The sequence below is a fragment of the Apodemus sylvaticus genome, chromosome 1, assembly GCF_947179515.1.
Source record: "Apodemus sylvaticus chromosome 1, mApoSyl1.1, whole genome shotgun sequence".
NCBI classification, from domain to species: Eukaryota; Metazoa; Chordata; class Mammalia; order Rodentia; family Muridae; genus Apodemus; species Apodemus sylvaticus.
Window position 1 is genome coordinate 185,014,659 of NC_067472.1, and position 23,045 is coordinate 185,037,703.

Sequence of the window (23,045 nt, forward strand, 5' to 3'; positions counted from 1 at the left end):
AAAAAGATAGATTCTTCTGACAGAGGATAAGACACCAAATTTTCCTGTGTATCTAGTCTAACTATAACTCATCAATAAAGAAGGTGGCTTTCAGTTTATCAGAAAGCTCTTGTCTATCAGAAAAAAACCAGACCTTTTAATAGAGCTCTGGCACCTACCTTTTCACTCAAATGACCAACCTTAATTTCTCCAATTATGTGACAGCTGATACAAGCTGGACATATGGAAACAACATATCCAATCTACAATATGGTCTTACGCAAAACATTTCATCTGAACCAAATTCCCTTGGATAGAAAATACAGTGACTAAGTGCTGGGTATGTAGCTGAATGAGCACATTCTGACCATGTGCAATGCCTTGACTTATAGCAACACTGAATGTTTAATAAAGGACAGAGCAAAGCCAAATCTCTATATTGGAGTCTCCTCGGGATATATACATTAAAAAACAGAAATTTGCCCTTGGCCTCCAAACTGTCCTAACAGCCATAAAATTCTGGGTCATTTCCTTAAGGACAATTATGGTACAGGTGACATTCCATCTTGGCTAATGTAGTAAGGAATAAAATGTCATATCTACATTTTTCTTTTAAACAAAGGATCTCTATAAAGCAAAAGCTGAACTTGAAGACACTATGAAGTTATAGGCTTGCCCCCAACTCTTGATCCTTTTGCCTAACCTTTACTATTACTAGAACTCAGGGATGCACTACCACACCCAGTTCTAAAACACATTCTTAATGGTATAGCCCCCAAATAACTAGATATATACATAGAAAAGTAGGTGTAACACTGTACATTGTTAACATTTTGAATTTGGTGAGGATTCAGAAGTATGCTGTTGACTATTCCAAGTTTTCCAGATGAAAAATTTCACACATGTATTTTTTATAGGTGACTTAAAATTGGCTATTTTTGTTAATGTGTTAGAGGGAGCCCATGAAAGAAGACCAATTAAACACAGTGTATAACCAACTGCAGGTCTTTATTCCAGCCAGCTCTGAGTACATTGAAGTATTTGGGACACAAGTATACCCCCAAGCACTTACAATAAAACACACATTCTTTATTCTGCACAGCAGCTGCAGGGGGAGCTTTTGCCTGAACAGGAAGTTTAACAGAAGCCAAGATAAGCAGATAGCCAGAGAGGGGGGGTGCAGGGGGTTAAATACACAGGCCATTTAACTAAAGTCAGGATGAATTATCACAGCAAATTTGATCTCCAGTTCCTAGAACACTGTTGTGCAATTTTCCACAAAATTCTCCATCAAGAAAATCAAAGTCTAGTCAAATCTGAAGTGGCCTCAGCAAGAATAAAAGATGGAGGATCCTGTGGACTTTTAAACATAATTCCAATAACTGCTCACCTTAAGTTGACGGTCCTGGGTGACTATTGATGAATTAAGTTTATACAACTAACAAGAGGAGAGTAAATCAAGAACATGATCATTACCCTGTATTTCCGACATTAAAAGACATTATCAACAGAGTATCTTCTCTGAACAAGAAACTTCCTACATTCTCATTCTATTTTATTGTGAGTACACTGTCGTCTTCAAACACACCAGAAGAGGACATTAAATCCCATTACAGACGATTGTGAGCCACCATATGGTTGCTGGGAATTGAACTCTGGAAGAGCAGTCAGTCAGTGCTCTTAAACTCTGAATCACCTTTCCAGCCCCCCTACATGCTCATTCTAAAGGGTTTCTTGGCACCAAGAGTATATGAATACTGTGATGTTGACCAGATCCTATGACAAATTAAGGTTTCCACATTCTTTTAAGTAACAGAATTTTTATGCAATGGCTCGTCCACCATTTTTACATGCATAAGACTCCTGGCAATTATGGGTTTTCTGATATTGAATAAGCTTACCATTTACAAGAAAGGCTTTTCCTGAGTCTTCCCAATCACTGGGTTTCAGACCTATATAGACTCTCTGATGAGCTTTAACAGCTTATACTATAAATGTTCCCACATTACTTGCATTCACTGTTTGACACCAGCATGGATTCTTTTATGATAAAGAAGACCTGAGCTGCAATTGAAGGTCTTTCCAGTGACAGGATGTCCTACTAGTATGAATTTGCCACTGTGTATGAAGGCTGAACTAAATCTAAACATTTTGCCACCTTATTTATTATAGTCATAGAATTTCTCACCAATAGGATTCTCTGATAGACAGCTAGTTTAGGATTACTGAAGGCCTTTCCACATTCCTTACATCTTTTTTTTAAACATTTTTTAAAAGATTTATTTATTTATTATATGTAAGTACACTGTAGCTGTATTCAGCCACTCCAGAAGAGGGAGTAAGATCTTATTACAGAAGGTTGTGAGCCATCATGTGGTTGCTGAGATTTGAACTTACATCCTTTGGAAGAGCAGTCAGTGCTCTTAACCACTGAGCCATCTCTCCAGCCCCATTCCTTACATCTTAAGACTTGTTATTAATATTAAATTCAGAATGTCAAACCAAATTTTCTATTCAACTTAAGGTCTTCCCACATTCTTAGCAGTTAAGATTCTTCAATAGTGTGAATTCTCTGATATACTTCAATGTTTCTATCACATGTACTTCCCACATTCATTACATTCATAAGGATTCTTGCCAGTATGAATTCTAAACTATCCAAGAAGTCGGTAATGAGAGTGAAAAGATTCTCCACATTCCTAACATTGAAAGGGCTTCTCACCAATGGCTTCTCTAATGAATTCTAGGGCTGTTCCATGAACAATGTCCTTTCTTAGAAAGGCTCTCTCTCACCAGAATAAGTTTTTTGCAGTGCTGCAAAAAGTTTAAGCAACGAATAAAAGCTTTGCCATACTTAGTACATTCTTTGCCATACTTAGTACATTCATATGACTTCATACCAGCAATGGTGAACCCTATGTTGAACAAGGCTGGAATCAAGCTTGAAGGACTTCCCACATACCTTGCATTTAAAGGGTTGTGGAAAAACTCTGCTAATTAAGATTGAAGTCCACCATGACTGGCTAGCCTCTGGCTTGGCACACTGTGAGACACACTTTCTTAGTAGGGTTTACTCCTCTGACTTTGGGGAATTCTACACTTCCATGAACACCTCTACTTGAAGAATGTCACGTAGCCTCAATTAGATTACAGGATCAATTTCTTTTCTCCTGATAAAATCTGTTCAGGCAAAATCTGAGATCCCTGAAATTCTTCCCAGGCATAATGTGCACTTCAGGTACCATAAGCCTCAGCCAATGAGCTTTGCCCATCCTGGATATTACTATTCTCGGTCCTCCAAAACTTTATAAGCCTTGAATCGCCCTAAGTAAATCGCTCTGCTTCCTAATAGCTGGTCCTGGTGTGGTCATTCACCATATGTACTTACAATGCTTTTGACTCCCCAACTCCCATCACATTCACGGACCATTCTGGCCTACAACAGAAGGAGGGCCACCCACCAGGGTCTTTTAATTGCAGTAATGATTTTATGGTTATTAAGCTGGCTGGAAAGATGAAAGGCTTTTCCATATTCTTTATATTCAAAAGGCCTCTCATCAGTGTGAGATTTCTGATGACGAATGGGAAGTATATTAAGTCTGAAGAAGTTTGCACATTTTTATACTTGAAGAGTATCTTCCCAGTGGGACTACTCTGATACTCAGGAAAATTTGACCTTCCCAGCAATACTACTGAACAGTCCTTGCACTCCTAGGGTCTCACATCAATATGAGTAAGTCGATGTTCACTAAGCTGGTACTTATGTCTGAAGACTGACCCACAGAGCTTACACTTGAAAGGTTTCTCTTCCATGTGAGTTTTCTGATGATCAGAAAGGTACACCTGAAACCTAAAAGCCTTCCCACATACATTACATTCAAAGGGCTTCTCACCAGTGTGAAAATGCTGGTGCTGAAGGAGGTGTGAGCCAGTATGGAATTTCTTGCCACATTCTTTACATTCAAATGACTTCTCACCAGTATGAATGGTCTGGTGCTGAATGAGTTGTGCTAGCAGAATATAGGCCTTCCCACATTCCTTACACTGAAAGGGTCTCACGTGAGGATGAGTCTGTCGATGTAAACTAAGCTGGTACCTACTTCTGAAGGCTGACCCACATAGCTTACACTTGAAAGGTTTCTCTTCAATGTGAGTTTTCTGATGTTCAGAAAGGCATGCCCGAAGCCTAAAAGCTTTCCCACATACATTACATTCAAAGGGTTTCTCACCAGTATGAACACGTTGGTGCTGAGCAAGGTGTGGGCCAGTATAGAATTTCTTGCCACATTCCTTACATTCAAATGGCTTTTCTCCAGTATGGATCCTCTGGTGCCGAGTGAGCTGTGGCAGAACAGTGAAGGCCTTTCCACAGTCCTTACACTGAAAGGGTTTCTCACCAGAATGAATTTTCTGATGTTGTATGAGGTTTGAGCGACGATTAAAGGCTTTCCCACACTCACTACATTCAAATGGTTTCACATCTGCATGAATAATCCTATGTTGAGCAAGGTGGGAGACACACTTGAAGGACTTCCCACATTCCCTGCACTCAAATGGTTTTGTGCTTGTGTGAATGGTTTTGTGATGCTTAAGCCGGTCAGGAAAAGGAAAAGCCTTTCCACACTCATTACATTTGAAAGGTTTCTCACCACTGTGAAATTTTTGGTGTCTTGTAAGCTGCTGGAGGAGTCTGAAGGCCTTGCCACACTCCTTACATGCAAATGACTTCTCTCCAGTATGAATCATCTGGTGTCCATTGAGGTGAGCCAAAAAAATGAAGGCCTTCCCACATTCCTTGCACTGAAAGGGTCTCTCACCAGAATGAATTTTCTGATGTTGCATATAATATGAGCGACGCTTAAAGGCTTTCCCACACTCGTTGCATTTATATGGTTTCACGTCTGCATGAATAATCCTATGTGCAACAAGGTTGGAGACACGGTTGAAGGACTTCCCACACTCTTCACACTCAAATGTCTTTGCACCTGTGTGAATGGTTTTATGGTTCTTAAGCAGCTGGGGAAGATGAAAAGCCTTTCCACATTCCTTACATTTGAAAGGTCTCTCACCACTGTGCGACATCTGATGTCCTGTAAGCTGCTGGTGGAGTCTGAAGGCCTTCCCACACTCCTTACATTCATAGGGCTTCTCTCCAGTGTGAATACTCTGATGCTGAGTAAGAGTTGAGCTACAATCAATGCACTTCCCACACTCCTTACATTCATATGGCTTTTCTATGTTGTGAGCAAGAGTCTGGCAGGTATAAGAAGGGATTTCTGCCTTGTTAGTAATCTTTTCATCAGCATCTCCTTCTTGGGAACTCTGTAGTCTCTTGAATGTACTACAGTTAGGGCCATTACTAAACTTGGAGCCCCTAAAGTCAAAAAATGTACTTAATTGTTTTATGCTCTGTTTGGATAAATTTCTATTATAACTATAATTTTCTGAAGACATATTTTCAGCATCATAATCTGCCTCCAAATCTGAAAGAAAAGGAGAAAGCAAGAATACTTTATTTTCCTGTAACACATATACAATCTTAAAATATTTTCCTGTAACATAAAATCCATTAAAATAATGGTCAAACTCTAAAGTATTTTCTGAGAAGATGAATGGGAGCAGGGTGAGTAGAAATAAGGAAAGTTTGTGTAAGAAGATATTCTTTACAGTAGAACAAGTTGGAAATGGGAAGACGCGTCTGCTTAACAAGATTATAACTGTATTATATATGTTTATTGGCAAACTACTTGAGATGCACACTGTGAGCAATCAGACCTGTGCGCCAGCCTGCCCTCACCAACCTAGCTGCAGCAGCTTATGGCGCCACCCACAGCCACCTGGTACTCAGGGTGTGCCAGGGGCAGCGCATGAAAGGCACAACCAACTCAGATCTCTCTCTCCCTCCTTCCATCTCCCCTTCCCTCCCTCCCTCCCTCGTTAATATTCTCTCTCTTGCTCTCTCCTTCTCTATCTGACTCCATGTCCCCAGTAGGGGACAGCCTTTCACTCTCCCCAATCCTCTTATGAACCTCTTACACTACATCAGTTGCATGGTGTCATTTTTTTAGTGACATGCCTTGGCACAGGTCTGCCAAAATTACCCAAATCTTACCGCTTTATCCTAACACAAACCCTTTCATAATGGTTTTCAAACCAAATCATGAGAAAAAAACCTACACCACACAAACATATAGCATCTGTCACGCTATAAGAAAACTGGCCTGGACTTGGAATTCTTTATGGTGGGGGTGGGGGTGGGGAGGGGTGGGGGGATAGAGGGGGGTAAAAAAAATCTATCATGGTGGATGGTGATAGTGGTGGTACACACTGTAATCCCAACGAAAAGTGGCCTGTGGTAGGAGCATCATGAGTTCCAGGCCAGCTTGGACTAGATAAGGAGACTTAGCATCAGAAAAACAAAAACAAGCTAAAAAGAAAATAGAAACAAAACAGAATTCATTAGAATTTTAAGAAGACTTAAAAAATAAAGAAGACTTAAAAAAAAATGGAAGGCTAACTGCCGATCTCTACCTATACCTCCTCCCCTCCAAATACAATTCCCCAGTCTCACCCTAGTTCTGTAGCAGACCACCTGCTTACCCTCCCTTAATCACCTGTCATCATGTCCAGTCCATCACGCAGATGTACACCTCCAAACGTCCTTCTCTATATTAACTGCTTTATCCCAGCCCCCCAACGCCATCAGGCCTTCCCTGGAAACCCAAAGACCATTGTGGTCAGTGAAACAGGTAGGCAGGCCGACTGTAGCTCTTCACTTCTTCCTCCATTTCTCCAAGTGCAATCCCCAATTTCATCCAAAGCTGTGTAACAGGCTATCTGCTGTGGCCTCTCCTCACTCTGTCCCCATTCCCGGGAGACTAACCAGATCCTAGTGGAAGACCTGTTTTCCTCCTTCCTGTGGAGCACTCAACACCCTCCACTCCTAGCCACGTCTGGCTCCTAAGCATTAGCTGCCAATACCTAGATGCACATTTTATCTGTAATTCCCAGTGTCTACACCATTCAGGATTCCCCAAGAATTTCCCCCTCAAGTAACACAAAGCTACCACACGCTCCTAAGAATCAAAGAAAACAACAGAAACCAAGAAACAAAAAACCCACCCAACAAAGACAAGACCAGATATTGGCACTTAGAATTATAGTCTCCCAAAGGCATGTCTAAATTTCAGGGGGGAGAATTAAAAACAACAACAACAAACAAAACAAAACAAAACAAAACAAAAAACAGAATAAAAACTAGGGCATTGCCAGCAGAGGTCAGCAGCTTGCTGTTCTCTGTCAGGTCCATGGCTCTGCCCTCCTCCCAGAGGAGTCCTGCTGGCATCAGGAACACACAGCTAACACCAGGGGACCACCAGATGGCTAAAGGACAGTGTGAGGACACTACCAACAAGAGCAAGGGCAATAAGGCACAGCCACAGCCTAGCTACACTACTGCAGCAACCCTGGCTATCCTAACACAGCCAAAGCACAAGAACATGACCTTAAATCTAATGCTGTAAAGATGACAGAGGCCTGTAAAGAGGAAATGATTAAATCTCTTAAAGAAATACAAGAATATACAATCAAACAGATGAAGGAAATGAATAAAAAAAAGCTTAAGACCTAAAAATGGAAATAGAAGTAATAAAGATAACACAAACAGAGAATTTAGAACAGGGAAACCCAAAAAACATGATCAATCTTACACTGATACAGAATTTTGAATAATGATACAAAAGTAAGGTTATATCCTGTTACATTGGTACTGACTTTTTTATACTGATACAGGTTTAAGGTTTTCATTGGTATAAATCTTTGTACATTTGTCTTGGTTATGGTTTCCACTGCTGTGAACAAACACCATAACCAAGGCAACTTTTATAAGAACAACATTTAATTAGGCTGGCTTTATAGGTTCTGAGATTCAGTCTGTTATCATCAAGGCAGGAGCAAGGCAGCATCCAAGCAGGTGTGGTGGAGGGGCTAAGAGTTCTACATTTTGTTCCAAAGGCAGCCAGGAATAGACTGACTTCCAGGAAGCTATGATGAAGGAGTTAAAGCCCAAGCCAACAATGACACACTTCCTCTAACAAGGCCACACCTCCTAATAGTGCCATTCCTTCGGCCAAGCATATTCAAACCATTACAATATTGATCCAAAATTTAAGACTAATTTTGTTAAAATACAATATATTTATGTTTCAACTCTTCTTGTGCCTATGCAACTCATTTAAACTACAAGGTTTAATCCCAGTCCTATTAAGTAATGCAGGTTAACAGCCAATCAAACTCATGGTCTCGTCAGAGACTAGTCTGGATTACCATAAAAAAATACATTCTGGATTGTACAGATAATAGGTTACTGGAGAGGCAATATTTGCTTGTTCAGATATGCTATGAATAGATGGATGGTCTTCAAAACCTCAGCGACTCATAGAATATGGCATTTAAAGATGTTTTTATTAATTTATAAAACATGTCAGCTCCTGGCAGCAACCAATTTGACTTGGAAGAAGATGATGGGCATAGAAAGATCTCTATATGGAGTTGCCTCAATTGTGGCAAACTAGCTACTGGGCAAAGAAAGTGCTCTAACTTTGTCTGCAAACAGAATTCTATCCAGAAGGGACTAATTAGATACAGAGAAGTCAACTGCCAAGCTCTGGCAAGGCAGGGTAATGAAGTCCTTCATAATTCCTGCTTCACACACGGGTCTGTCAGACGCTCTGGCCAGAAGGCTGAAGATAGATGCTCCAAGGTTATAGAGAATCTGGGAGACTGTCCTGGCAGTCAGCTGACTCTGTCATTTTATATTTTTGGAAACTGTGTCCTTGTGCTTCCTGCATACAAGTAATATTTATTTCCTCCTCGGGCCTCTGATGGGACTAAAGACTAGAGAGGCATAGCCTTAGTATAAGCTTACATTGTTTAGGACTGAAAAGATCTTCTAGGCCTACGAAGGTAATTTTATGATGGTAATACAAGATAGGATAGAAATTGATCTAGATATAGAACTCATCAGGATGGGATAGATAATAGAATACTTTTTCCTGAGTTGACAAATACAAACAGACAGGACTTTTAAGTAACCTTTACTTAACAATTATTTTCATAATAATTTCATAATTGTTCCTATGGTATATTGTTTATAATTATAAGAGAAAGAATTTTTTTTTTAAGATAAAAAACGGGAATTGTTGAGGTTTGGTCTGTTGCTGTGTATTGTAATGCTAAATTCTGTACCAAAAGATCTAGGCCTACAAGAGAATTCCCACATTTACAAGCTTTTATTATGCAAACCATGTTCCTAGATTTAAAACTGTTGGTTAAATAAAACTGGTAACAGCCAGTTACTGGAGGTATTAGAGGTATGTGGGTTTGGAGTTACAAGGTAGGTGCTACAGAATTGAGGCTGGGAGGGAAGATCAGGAAGAGAAGGAAGCCGCCATGAGGGGAACAGACCATAGGCATGCAGCCAGGAGAAACAGCAAGAACCCGAGACAGAGGCAGTGCTGGGGAGGCAGCCAGGCCGGCAGTTAGAGGAGAGACAGTGCTGGGGAAGCAGCCAAGTTGGCAGTTAGAAGAGTAGATTAAGGGTTACTCTTTGATAATTGTCAAAGCCAAATAAAATAACCATAGTCTTTTTTTTTTTTTTTTTTGGTGTTTTGGATTTGGTTTTTTGAGACAGGGTTTCTCTGTGTAGCCCTGGCTGTCCTGGAACTCACTCTGTAGACCAGGCTGGCCTCGAACTCAGAAATCCACCTGCCTCTGCCTCCCAGAGTGCTGGGATTACAGGCGTGCGCCACCACCGCCCAGCTAAAATAACCATAGTCTTGAGTCTCATTTATTTGTAAGCTGGATGAAGATAAGTTTAAATTGGTTGTACTACAATCTAGGCACGCAAAGACTCAATAAAGAAAAAGAATTTCAGACAAATTACTCTTATGAACATTAATGTTAAAATACTTGCAAACCAAATCCAAGAGCAGATCAAAAACATCATCCACCATGGTCAAGTACACTTCACCCCAGGGATGCAGGGGTGGCTCAATATACAAAAACCCACCAATGTAACACACTATAAGACAAACTGAAAGAAAAGAAAATTACAAGATCATCTCATTAGATACTGAAAAAAGCCTTTGACAAAAATCTTTGACAAAATTTTTTCATGACAAAAGTCTTGGAGATCAGGATACAAAATTTGTCACTCTGCACAAAACTCAAGCCAAAGTGGATCAAAGACCTTAACATAAAATGGGACAAACTAAACTTAAAGAACAGAAAGTGGGGAACTAGCCAGGCAAAGGTGGTGCAACTCCAGCACTTGGGAGGCATGGGAGAGAGAATGGAAATTGGTAGTGGGGCCTCTCTAGGACTAGCCTGGAACAGGGGAGGGTCCTAGGAGTCTAGGAGGTGACCCTCGCTTAGACCCTAGCAGCTGGGGATAGGAAGTGGCCAGCTCCTGTAGCTAGCCAGGTCTTCTAGTGGAGGCAGTGGGGCATCCAGCTACCCACAAAACCTATGTAAGATTTGCCCTGCGTGTAAGGGATGCAGAGATAAAGATGGAGCAGAAAATTACAGAATGGCTAACCAATCACTAGTCCAACTTGAGACCCAACCCATGGGAACAAGCCAAGCCCTGATTATTAGTGGTACTATTAATGATACTTTGCTCTGCTTTCAGACAGAGGACTAACATCACTGTCTCCTGAGAGGCTTCATCCAGCAGTGGATGGAGGCAGAGGCAGAGACACACTGCCAAACATTAGGCAGAGTTCGGGGGATCCTGCAAAAGAGGGGGAGGTAGGACTGCTGAGTGAGCGGACAAGGCCACCACAAGAAGACCTACAGAGCCGAACAGCCTGGGCCCACGGTGACTCACAGACAGTGAACCAGCAACTAAAGAGCACGCAGGGCTCGACCCAGGCCCTGCACATTTGCAGCCGCTGTGCAGCTTCGTCCTCATGTGGTCCCTAACAACTGCAGCGCAGCCTTCGCTGACTCTGTCGCCTGCTCATAGATCCTCTTGCCTAGCTGAGCTGCTGTCTGGCCTCAGTGGAAGAGGAGGCTATTAGCCCTGCTGGGACTTGATGTGCCAGGGCAGGCTGGTACCAATGAAAGACTTCCCTTTCTCTAAGGAGGGCATAACGGGAGAAAGGATTTGTGAGGGTGGAACTAGGAGGAGGGGCTATGGTTGACAAACAAACAAACAAACAAACAAACAAATAAATAAATGGGGGAAACTGAATACAGAAAAACACAAAGCTTAAAAAAAAAAATCACAGAAATTGAACAACACACTACTCAATGAAAATTGAGTTAAGACAGAGACTCCGAGATTGAGAGACAGAAATAAAGACTTCCTACAACTGAATGAAAATGAAGCCACAACACATCCAAACCAAGGAGACGCGATGAAGGCGGGTCTAAGATGCAAGTTCATAACAGTGTGCACATGCATAAGAAGAGACTGGAGAGACCGCACTCTAAATTATCCAGAAACGAGACTGGAGAGACCGCACTCTAAATTATCCAGAAAAGAGACTGGAGAGACCGCACTCTAAATTATCCAGAAAAGAGACTGGAGAGACCTCACTCTAAATTATCCAGAAAAGAGACTGGAGAGACCTCACTCTAAATTATCCAGAAAAGAGACTGGAGAGACCTCACTCTAAATTATCCAGAAAAGAGACTGGAGAGACCGCACTCTAAATTAACCAGAAAAGAGACTGGAGAGACCTCACTCTAAATTATCCAGAAAAGAGACTGGAGAGACCTCACTCTAAATTAACCAGAAAAGAGACTGTAACCAGAAAAGAGATTGGAGAGACCGCACTCTAAATTATCCAGAAAAGAGACTGGAGAGACCACACTCTAAATTAACCAGAAAAGAGACTGGAGAGACCTCACTCTAAATTATCCAGAAAAGAGACTGGAGAGACCTCACTCTAAATTATCCAGAAAAAAGACTGGAGAGACCTCATTCTAAATTAACCAGAATGAACAGGTCTAGAACAAAAAAAAATAAATAAAAACAAAAGCAAAACAAAACAAAACAAAAAGAAATTAAACTCAAAAGAAAGAGACCGTAAGAAGTAATCAAACTCAGGGCTTTATTAAATCAATAAAAAAGAAACAAAGGGAAATACGAACAGTGAAGGAAACAAAGAGCTGGTTCTTTCAGAAAATCAGTAGGACTGACAATCCTTTAGCCAAATAAACTAAAAGGCAGAAAGAAGACCCACTTCACATGATTAGAGACGGACCGAGGGCACAACAGCAGCTCGCCTCTGCTACTTCGTGGGTTCTTCTCTTTTCCCACCCTTTATCCACCCCTGATGAATGCAGATGCAGAAATTGTCAATCAAATATTTGAACAGTGAATTGTACAACACTTAAGAACAAGTAGGTTCATCTCAGAGACCCAGGAATGGTCTGACATATATAAACAATAAATGTTATCCATCATGAACAAAATAAAAGACAAAAGCCACAGGACCATCTCACTAAATGCAGACAACTCCTATGACAACATACAATATCGCTTCAAGATAAAAGTCTTGGAGAGCTGGAGAGATGGCTCAGTGGTTAGAAGCACTAATTGCTCTTCCAGAAGTCCTGAGTTCAATTTCCTGCAACTGCATGGTGGCTCACAACCATCTCTAATGGGATCCGATGCCCTCTTCTGGTGTGTCTGAGAGCAGTGACAATGTACTCACATACATAAAATAAAATCTTTCTTGGAGAGATTAGAGATAGAAGGGACTGACACACTGCAACATAATAAAGGCAATATTATTACCTTTAAATCTAAAATATAAATATAAAATATAAAATTTAAATAAAAAAATATGGCAAGCCCAAAGACAGCATCACTTTAAATGGAAAGAACTCAAAGCAATTACACTAAAATCCAGGAAAAGATAAGGCTGTCCAAACTCTCGAAATCTACCCAGGGATAACACAGCTGAAGAAGATAAGAGGAATGCAAATTGGAAAGCCACCGTATCCTGACCAGCAGATGGTGTGAGAGTGTGAAAGCACACATAAGCGACCCTGAAGATTCCAATGGGGACTGGGGAGATGGCTCAGTGTGAAGAGCACTGACTGCTCCTCTAAGTCCTCAGTTCAAGCAGGGCGGTGGTGGTACACGCCTGTAATCCCAGCACTCTGGGAGGCAGAGGCAGGCGGATTTCTGAGTTTGAGGCCAGCCTGGTCTACAGAGTGAATTCCAGGACAGCCAGGGCTACACAGAGAAACCCTGTCTCGAAAAAACAAATCCAAAAAAACAAAAAAAAAAAACAAAAAAACACCCCCCCCCCCCAAAAAAAGGTCAATTCCCTGAGTTCAATTCCCAGCAACCACATGGTGACTCACAACCATCCATAATGAGATCTGATGCCCTCTTCTGGAGTGTCTAAAGACAGCCACAGTGTACTTACATATAATAATAAATAAATCTTTAAAAAAATTTACATATATATCCCAATGGGGAACTCCTACAACTGTTAAACACATTCAACAAAGAGGCCGGATACAAATGAACTCACAACAATCAGCAACTTTCCTAGGTACAAATGACAAATTAACCAAGAAAGAGAAAGAAATCACAGAAACAACATCTTTTACAATAGACTTGACTAATATACAGTACCATGAGGCAACACTAACCAAGCAAGTTAAAAATGTGTGTGATATAAAGCAGTAAGACCCTGAAGAAAGAAACTGAAGGAGATGTCAGAAGATGGAAAGATCTTCCGTGTCCAGGGATCCTGAGAATTAATTTAGTGAACTTGGCCATCCTGTCAAGATTTGATGCAAACTCCATCAAAATTCCAATACAACTCTTCACATATCACAAAAGGCCAAATTTCATCTTCACATGCAAACACAAAAATCCCAAGATAGCTAAAAATAATTCTGAATAATAAGAGAAGTGCAGTAGGTATCATCATCCCCAATCTCCATTAGAACTACAGAGCCACAGTAATAAAAACATGGTATACACACACACACACACACACACACACACACACACTGATCAACGAAAGTGAATTAGAGAAATAAACCCACATACTTATGGACACCAGACATTTGATTAAAAAAAAAAAGCCAGAAATACACACTCGGAAAAAAAGGCAGCATCTTCACAAATGGGGCCCATCAAAAAGTACAGCTGTGTGTACAAGAATGCAAATAGATCCATGCTTATCACCCAGCACAAAACTTTACTCGAAATGGATCAAAGATCTAAATGAAAAATCACTTACACTGAACCTGGTTGGATAGAAAGTGGAGAACAGACTCGAATTCATCAGCACAGGAAAATATAGGCATGGAGAATAAAAATTCCTAAATGGGGTCTTAGGAAACTTACAGCTCCTGCACAGCAAAAGACACTGTCATTTGGACAAGGCAGCACCCTACAGAATGGAGAAAGATTTTACCAACTACACATCCAATAAAGGGCTAACAGCCAATAGAGAGAGAGAACTAAAAAGAACTACGTATCAAGAAAACAGGGTACAGATCTAAACAAAGGACCTTCAAAAGATGAAAGTCAAATGGCTGAGAAACACTTAAAGGTCAACATGCTTAGCTATCAGAGAAAAGTAAATCAACCTAATTAGAGCTTTCATCTCACACCTGTCAGAATGGCTAAGATCAATAAACCAACGAGCACTCATGCTGACCCTGCTGGTAAGGGCACATTTCCATTAGCAGTGGGAGGGAGAACCTGTACAGCTACTATGGAAATCAGAGTGTTGGTTCCTCAGTAAGGGGAGAATCCATCTAAACAAGATGCAGGTAGACCACTCTAGGGCTTATACCCAAAGGACACTGATCCTTTCACAGAGACACCGGTTCAAACATGTTTATTGCCCCTGGATTCATAACAGCAAAGAAATTGGAAACCAGTGAGGGACAGGACCTGCCGGCAGTGGGGAAGCAGACAAAGAGCACAGCTTCTGCCAGGCGGTGGTGGCGCACACCTTTAATCCCAGCACTTGGGAGGCAGAGGCAGGCGGATTTCTGAGTTCGAGGCCAGCCTGCTCTACAAAGTGAGTTCCAAGACAGCCAGGGCTATCCCTCTCGAGGAAAAAAAAAAAAAAAGAAAAGAAAGGAAAAAAAAAAGAAAAGCCACCAGAGCTCCCTCCCTGCCAAGCCAGGCAGAAGGCTGTGCTGTGTGCGCTCAGACGCGGCTTCCCGGGCTTGTCCGTCTGTTGTTTGTGAGTCAGGGTCTCTCATTTGCCTGGAGCTGCACAGGTAAACCAGGCTGACTCGCCAGCGAGCCCAAGGGGTCTGCCTTGGCCACCTCCTCAGGGCTGCAGGGAGGACACACCATCACACCCTGACCACAGTGACCATGAAGACACAGAGTTAAGACAGTTGGTACCCAGCTCTGCGTTACAGCTTCCACTGGTGCTGAAACTGTCTTAGCTTTGGGTCACAGGTCAAGGACACTGAAAACTCTGACAGAGGCCCTGGGTTAGAGGCCAGCAGCCACCTATAACCCCAGCCCCTGGGAGCTGACCTCTCTATGGCCTCTTAGAACACCTGCACACATGTGTGCACACACAACCAATAATGAAATTCTGTTGGAGGATACAGAGAGCAGGCACGGGCTCCAGTAGAGGGAAGGAAACAAGAACAACTTCAAGTGATCCTGGACCAGAAGCCCCTCTGCCTGCTTCTCTGTGACCGTGACTTCCTTCCAGGGCTCAGGCTTGCTTCCCACAGGCCCTGGGGCTTTGAGGGAAGTTTGCCACATCCAGGGTCAGCTCTGTGGAGCCTCTCTGAGCACAGGCTGTGCTGCAGGGCTGCAGGCTCACCTCACTCTCACTCACCTGGGCTCAGCCTGTCTGTTTCTTCCTTCACAGCCATCCAGGGCTCTTTCTGCTGCTCCAGTAAGACGATCAGATCGGGCTTGGAAATGCAGCTTCCCACTTAAAAAAAAAAAGAGATGGCTCATTGTGTAGGCATTATTTTTCCTAAGACTCAGAGTCTATAATTAATCCCAGGATGCATTGGAATGTGATAGGTAGACCGGGCTAGCCTTGAATTTACTTTATCTGCCTGCTTTTTCCTCACAAATGCTGGGATTGAAGATGTGTGTCACTATGCCCGGGCTATGTAGATTTTAAAAAAAAATACAGACTTAATTTAAGGTCTATACAGCTTGACATGGCGGATCAGGCCTGTGAGTGCAGCATGGGGAGAGTGAGCCAGGCCCTCTGAGCTGTAGAACAAGACCCTTGTCACAGAAAAAAGAATAAAAAAACTTCTAAAAGCAAAAATAATTCCTTCAGGAGAAGGAAAAGGAACATGGATAAGAAAACAGCTTCTACAGAAAAGGGTTTTAATCTCCTTTAAATGCAGGCAGGGGCTCGTCACTGAAGAGGAAAACATAACTGAGGAGTGAGAACAGGAACCTGTAGGCTGCACTGTCTGTGCACTGCTGTGCCTCACTAGTAATGACATTCACTTAGGCGAGTCCCGTAGGAGTCTATGCTCAATTTTCCCAAATAATAACTGGTGTACACACACATAGTCACAGCTCCTGAAGTGGGAAGGCAGGGAGACTGTAAGTTCTAGGTTGGATTTCATAGCAAGTCCAAAGCCAGCCTGCACTGCGTGAGACCCAGTCTCAAACAAACAAAATTAGAATAATAAGAATAGGTAATAATTTAGTCTATTTGTAAGGGTTGATACTAAGATTAACAACTATATTCAAACACTTCTCAGATTCTCTGACCTATACTAATACAAAATCAATACTTTAAAATTCTTCATTTACTTGTTTAGTAATGGTGGCGATAGAACTAGGGCCTTGATTTCCACCACTGAGTTACATCCCCAGCGGTGAAAACAGTTATCGTCGTCATTTCTGCCGCCTGTCCTCACGCTCCCACCTCATCCTCACAGATCTGCTCAATGAAAAGACAAACTTCACACCATACAACGTCCTCTGCAAAGCAGGCAAAGGAAGTGCTCACCAAAGGAAACAGACTGTGTCCACTTCTGTTTGCAGTCAACTCTATGGATTCATTAGTAAGTAAATCATAACAGCTCCTGTATTTAGTTGTACATGTACAGGTATATGTAAGTGTGTGCAGACATGCATGCATGTATACGTAAGGCAGAGAGCAGTGTTTGGTGTGTTTGTTGACTGCTCCCCACGTTAGTATCTGAGACAGGCTCTCTCCCTGCGAGGACCAACAAGACGCTTCATGAAGTACTTATTTTCAACCTGAGAAATCCCACATTCTTACTTTGGGAACAGCTCCCTCTCTTAAAATTCTATTGATTAAAATTTATTTTATGTATATATGAGGATCTGTCTGCAGAAGACTGAGCACCACATACACGCACTGTTTCTAAGGAGCCAAGAAGATGGCATCAGACCCCTGGCCTGGAGAGATCCATGGTTGTGAGCCACCGTGTGGGCTGGGAGCCTGGGGCCTCTGTACCAGCAGCTGCCTCTCCTAACCACCAAGCGATTCCTCTAACCCATGATTCTATTCATGGATTTATCTCCTAATTTATTCCAGTTGTTTAGTTTGTGTTATTTGGTTTTGTGTGGAACAAGGCTTCACCCTATAGACTAGGCTAGCCTGGAACTCAGGATGTTATCTGAGGGTGATCCTGCACTCACAGCAATCTTCCTGCCTCAGGCTTCCCAGTGAAGCAATGGCAGAATCAGCCACCATCCCAGCTTCAGCTACCACTGGGAAGATGGCACTGTCCTAATTCAGAGTCAGGAAAGCACACACTGTACAGGACACATCCCCATCCCCGGGGCACAGGCTTACCCACTGCCACGAGGTTGCTGTAGGTCTCCAACATCGTGTCCCTGTATAGGGCCTTCTGAGCAGCATCCAGGCAGGCCCACTCCTCCTGAGAGAACTCAACAGCCACATCCCTAAGTGTCACTGACCCCTGGAAGAGCAAACACAACTAGAGTGAAACTGGGGAAGCTTCCAAGATGGAAACCAGACGGGAAAGGACTCAAGTGTGGGAAGGGAGCCATAAGGAGATGCTCAAGGCGCCTGAGTGCACGAGCTCCCCATGAAAGACGGCTGTGCCCCCCTCCAGAGCCAGTCACTGTGCCTCTCCACTCCATCCACATCCCTCAGGGTAGACCCCACAAAGGAGAAATCTCACCGGGCTCAGGGAAATCACATAAGGAATGCTGTGGGTCCTTGAGTTTATTAAGGTATCAGATGATATAAACGTTTGCTGTCATCAGAATGACTTCTATAAACTATATACCACTCCATATCACTGACATATTAGGTTTAATTTTTCGTAAAGACAAAACAAACAAAAAACCTTTCAAGTGGTCAGAAGTCTCCTCAGGTCTTCCCTAACTCCCTGGGTCATAAGCCTGACAACACCACAGAGGTCAATGAGGTTTCCCCGTGCAGTCAATGAGACCATCACCTCAGAGCTCTGAAGCCCCCAAGGCCCCTGTTCCCCTGAGGGACTGACACCTCCGCTGCAGGGACAGTCCTCCCTGAGCACAGACCAAGCAGACAGCATACCTGGAGGAATGCGTTCAAAGACAACCTCAGTGCCAGCTGGGAAGAGGCACAGACAGGAAGTGCTCAGACCTGCAGACCCTCACTGCAGAGGGGCAGACTGGGCTGGGGATCCCGGATCCTTGGGAAGCTTCAGGACGGAGGGAGGGCAGGAGTCACCTAACCTGAAAGTCACCCTAGGTCAGAGAGAAATGTCAACTTACACAGACCATGTGGTGAGAAGTGGAGCTGGCCATTCTTCTTCAGGCTTCCTCCCCTGGGGGACAAAAAGAAAGCCTTTCATTGGATGGTGACTTGATGTTCCCAGGCTGACTTCTGTCACTGTGATTTCATTGACTATGTTTATTTCTCAAGCACCCCCACTCACTCTCTCCCTCCCACCGCTCACAGCCTCCACACATAATTAGAAGCACACAGGAGTCTACACAGAGCCGACCCTCTCCTAACCCCAGACAACCCCCTGCACAGGGGTCAGTGTGGGAGTGCAGGGCATAGACATGTCTGCCTTGAACTTCCTCCAGAGGATGCCAGCAGAAGGGATCCCATCCCCCACCCTGAGATCCAGCTAGCCCTGCCCCTGGCCAGCTCCGCCTACTGTGAGCACATCTTCCTACTGGAACCCCGCCTACCAAGGCTCCCAGGGGCTCCCAGCATCTGAATGGCACCTCCTTTGTAAACTCAGGGCTGAAGCCCAGCAAGGCTGGAGGGGCTGCAGCTGCAGTGCTCAGTCGGGGTCCAGCATTCTGTGCCCACTTTTAGTGAATGGGGCTGTGTACCGTGGGACACTCTCCTGAGAGCCTTCGATCGTCTATGTTGAGGAATGGTTTTGTACACTGTGTGTCTTAGTCACGGTTTCTATTCCTGCACAAACATCATGACCAAGAAGCAAGTTGGGGAGGAAAGGGTTTATTTAGCTTACACTTCCATGTTCCTGTTAATCACCAAAGGAAGTCAGGACTGGAACTCAAGCAGGTCAGGAAGCAGGAGCTGATGCAGAGGCCATGGAGAAATGTTTCTTCCTGGCTTGCTTCCCCTGGCTTGCTCAGCTTGCTTTCTTATAGGACCCAGGACTACAAGCCCAGGGATGGCACCACCCACAAGAACTCTTCCCCCCTTGATCACTAATTGAGAAAAGGCCTTACAGCTGGATCTCATGGAGGCATTTCCTCACCTGAAGCTCTTTTCTCTGTGATAACTCCAGCTTGTGTCAAGTTGACACACAAAACCAACCAGTACACTGTGTGTTCAGATGGTGATTTCTATGCCCAGAGCTGTGCTTACAGTCTGGACGCTGGCACTGCCGTCATTAACTGGCCCTGCCTAATGTTGTATAAAACCTGGTTTCCTTCAACTCTGATTGGTTAATAAAGAGCTGATCAGCCAACAGATGGGCAGGAGAGGGGAAGCAGTAGGATCTTCCAAGCAGAAGGACAGAGGGACAGAGAGAACAAAGAGGGCATCTATGAGCAAGTCACCAGGGGAGTTACCTCGAGAACACTGATGGGGCAGAGACAGGACCAAGGTGGCGGGTGGCAGGGCATGTGGCTGGGTGGTAGGCAGCCACAGACGGGTAGATAGTGAGAATCTGCCCAGCTACAGTGCTTAAAGCTTGTTGTCAAATACAAGCTCTGAATCACACACCCAACCTCACTCATGTATACTCTGCCACTGTTATCTCCTATAAACAGTAGATGCAGGTTACTGGGGTCTGAGTGGCTGAGGCTGGTTGTGCAGCATCGTGGTTGACAGTGGGAGACGCAGACCCATAAGGGAGAGAGCTGGGAAGAAGCTGATCATGGATTACAAAATGTCAGCCACAAGTCAGAAGCTCAAGAGATACAACGTGAAACTTGGTGACATGATTAAGTGTACTCACTACAAAAATGTTATGAATTTAGTTATTCCAAAGCACATAAAGAATCCAAAACATTATACTGTACTAATACTAAAACAAAACAAATTAACACACACACACACAAACCCCTAACACTAACGTCTGAAGGTTCCTGTCTATAACATCTTGAGAAAAGAGAGTCAAGGGTCACTGAAACGATACTGTGACTACTAAGTGGAAAGGGAAGGAACAATGTAGGGGACACAATGGTGGAGATAGGAATGCGCACATTCCTTCTTCATGTACTGACAGTTACATATTCAAAAAATACAACCTCATTTCTCAAACATTAAGAGCAAGCTCATGCCGGGCGGTGGTGACTCACGCCTGTAATCCCAGCACTTGGGAGGCAGAGGCAGGCGGATTTCTGAGTTCGAGGCCAGCCTGGTCTACAGAGTGAGTTCGAGGCCAGCCTGGTCTACACATAGAGACCCTGTCTCGAAAAAACCAAATCCAAAAAATCAACCAAACAAACAAAAAAGAGCAAGCTCGCTCTTGAATGTGAGACGCGGAGCAACAATGTTCCCACGGGTCTCCAGCCCGGCACTCGGGGAGCCCGAGGAAGCCTGAGCCCCGGACGCCATCTGAGAGCCTCACCGAGCCTTTCCTTCCGTCCCCTCAGCACTCACGAGGCTGGGCTCTGACAAAGTCACGGGACTCAACAAGTAGCTGTGTCCTACGTCCAGCCTCAAACGCTGGAGGTCTCAACTGAGTCCGCACCTGACCCCTCCTTACTTGGTCCTCTCGGCTCGAGCCCCTGTGGTCAAGGAAGAGGAAAAGAAACGGGCCGGACAACGACAACGACAACGACAAGCACAGAGACACAAATAATGCAGAGAGCTCAAGGTGTGTGTACACAGACAGACAGACAGACACACACACACCACTGTCCCCTCACGCTCACTCATATACCAGCATCCACCCACCCCACACCACCCCACACCCACACCCAGCCCGAGGCGTCCGGCCTTACTCTGTGCAGACATAGACCAAACTGGTTTCTTCAGCGACCATAAATGTTAATTTCCGCGGTGCCCACGCACGACACCGGAACTGGATCCCTTACTTCCGGCGCGGTGCACCCTGGGAAGTACAGTCCTCGCGCGGAACTCCAGGAGGCGGAGCTCTGAGGGTCACGGAGATCCGGTCCCGCTACTCCGCCCCGCCCACCTGGGGGCGGCGCCGCCTGCTTTCAGGGTCTTTGCAAAAGGGCGCGGGCTTTGAAGCTCCCTGGTTTGTGCTCAAAAGATACTTCCGAGTTCTGAACGTAACTGATTTTCTCTGCTGTGGGGGACAGAAGAGCGGAAGTTGTAAATGCACACTGGGAAGTAAGGTCAGATCGGGATGTAAATAACTTGATTACGCTTTGCCCGAGTCCCACTGAGTGGAATTCAGCCTCGTTGTGCTCTGGTAGGGACTATGGTAAATTTGAAGACTGAACTAAAGAATTGGTTGGTTTAACACGTGGGAAGTATACGTCAGCGATTTCAAAGAGACGGATGTTCTGGACCCTCCCTGGGCTCAGTGTCCCTGTTAATTTAGATAGAAAAACGTGGCTGAGCGCATCGGTGTGTATCAACTGAACTGTGTCCAAGAGGAGACAGTCATTTACCCCATCTTGAATGAATATCACATAAAGGGATTCTAAACACACAGGTAGGCTTCATTTTTGTAGGAATCCCCTATTTTTGTTGTAACATGACACTGTCAAACTTCCAAAATCACTTGTGCTTTTTCTTATATTTACACACAACTTTTTCATTCCAGAGCATGATAGAAAACAAATTTCAAAATAATAGACGTTCCAACTAAGACCATTAATCATATTAAATGTATTTATTATAATGGTCCAAACGCTAAAAGTATAGGCTGTCAGATGAGATTTGAAAACAAGTCAGACCCAGCCACGTATTAACTAGTAAAATATGTTAGCGTTAAATTCGCTAGCATATTAAAGTAACAATAGCCAAATGAGGAGTAGCCTCAGTAGGAATGGCAATCAAATCCACTGTCACAAGCAAATGTTCTCAGTCTCAGTCACAGATAGAACAAACCCAGAACAGCAACAGTGCCTAGTCAGACAGCACAGCGCATCAACTGTGAAAGCTGTCAGAATCAACATGGAGACAGTTAACCTTTAACGGAGTCGGGTGCCTTAAATGAAGGGTGTTCCTGTACACACACACCTATAGCAGAAATGACTATTATCTAGAGATGCTTCTAATTAAAGCTTCCTTTTCTTAAATGCTTTCTTTTTTTTTCAGTGAAACTGATACTTTATATATTTTTCTACTGAACTTTTAAAAAATTAAAGGTGGCATCTGTTCTTAAGATAGTTCACATTCTGATCACTAGAGACTGTAGGCAAAGAGTCCCTCTCCACGCCCAGATGTCTGCGTAAGCAAAGCTTTGTGGTTTGTTTATTCTCAGTCTAATGGATATTAAATATTCCTATCGTAATCAATGAGCCTGGGTGGCTGCCTTTTGTCCCCATTGATGCCGAAATCTCCTTAAATCCCATGAGGCTCTGCATGGCCTGTGACAGTGCCATTTACTGAGATGTTCACTCCCTTCATCCCCTTTTCTTCTAGGTTTCATGTGAGTGTAGTGTGCCTGTTTACATG

General features: G+C 43.6%; 2 protein-coding genes across 2 annotated transcripts in view; both read right to left on the minus strand.

Annotated features, from left to right (window-relative positions):
• LOC127672687 (zinc finger protein 59-like) overlaps positions 1-21,472 on the minus strand; it is a 59,596-nt gene extending 38,124 nt beyond the window's left edge. Inside the window, 1 exon segment of the mRNA XM_052167995.1 lies at positions 21,395-21,472. The gene's annotated coding sequence lies outside the window, so the exon portion shown is untranslated.
• Positions 969-21,474, minus strand: LOC127672741 (zinc finger protein 59-like). Its single transcript, XM_052168087.1, has 5 exons — positions 21,395-21,474; positions 18,731-18,783; positions 17,799-17,925; positions 15,834-15,932; positions 969-5,462 (listed from the first exon to the last, which is right to left on the minus strand). The coding sequence occupies exons 2-5, from the start codon at positions 18,761-18,763 to the stop codon at positions 3,691-3,693; spliced, it is 2,031 nt and encodes a 676-aa protein (XP_052024047.1). The 5' UTR covers positions 18,764-18,783; positions 21,395-21,474; the 3' UTR covers positions 969-3,690.
• Positions 21,475-23,045: the final 1,571 nt, after the last annotated feature.

What these genes read in the sequence shown, in the direction of transcription:
- LOC127672741 (XM_052168087.1), bottom strand. Translation starts at nt 18,763, where the DNA reads ATGGCCAGCTCCACTTCTCACCACATGGTCTGT. An exon ending in CTTCTCACCACATGGTCTGT is followed by an intron (nt 17,926 to 18,730) that starts GTAAGTTGACAT and finishes TTGCTCTTCCAG; the next exon opens with GGGTCAGTGACACTTAGGGA. An exon ending in CAGCAACCTCGTGGCAGTGG is followed by an intron (nt 15,933 to 17,798) that starts GTAAGCCTGTGC and finishes TTTTTTTTTAAG; the next exon opens with TGGGAAGCTGCATTTCCAAG.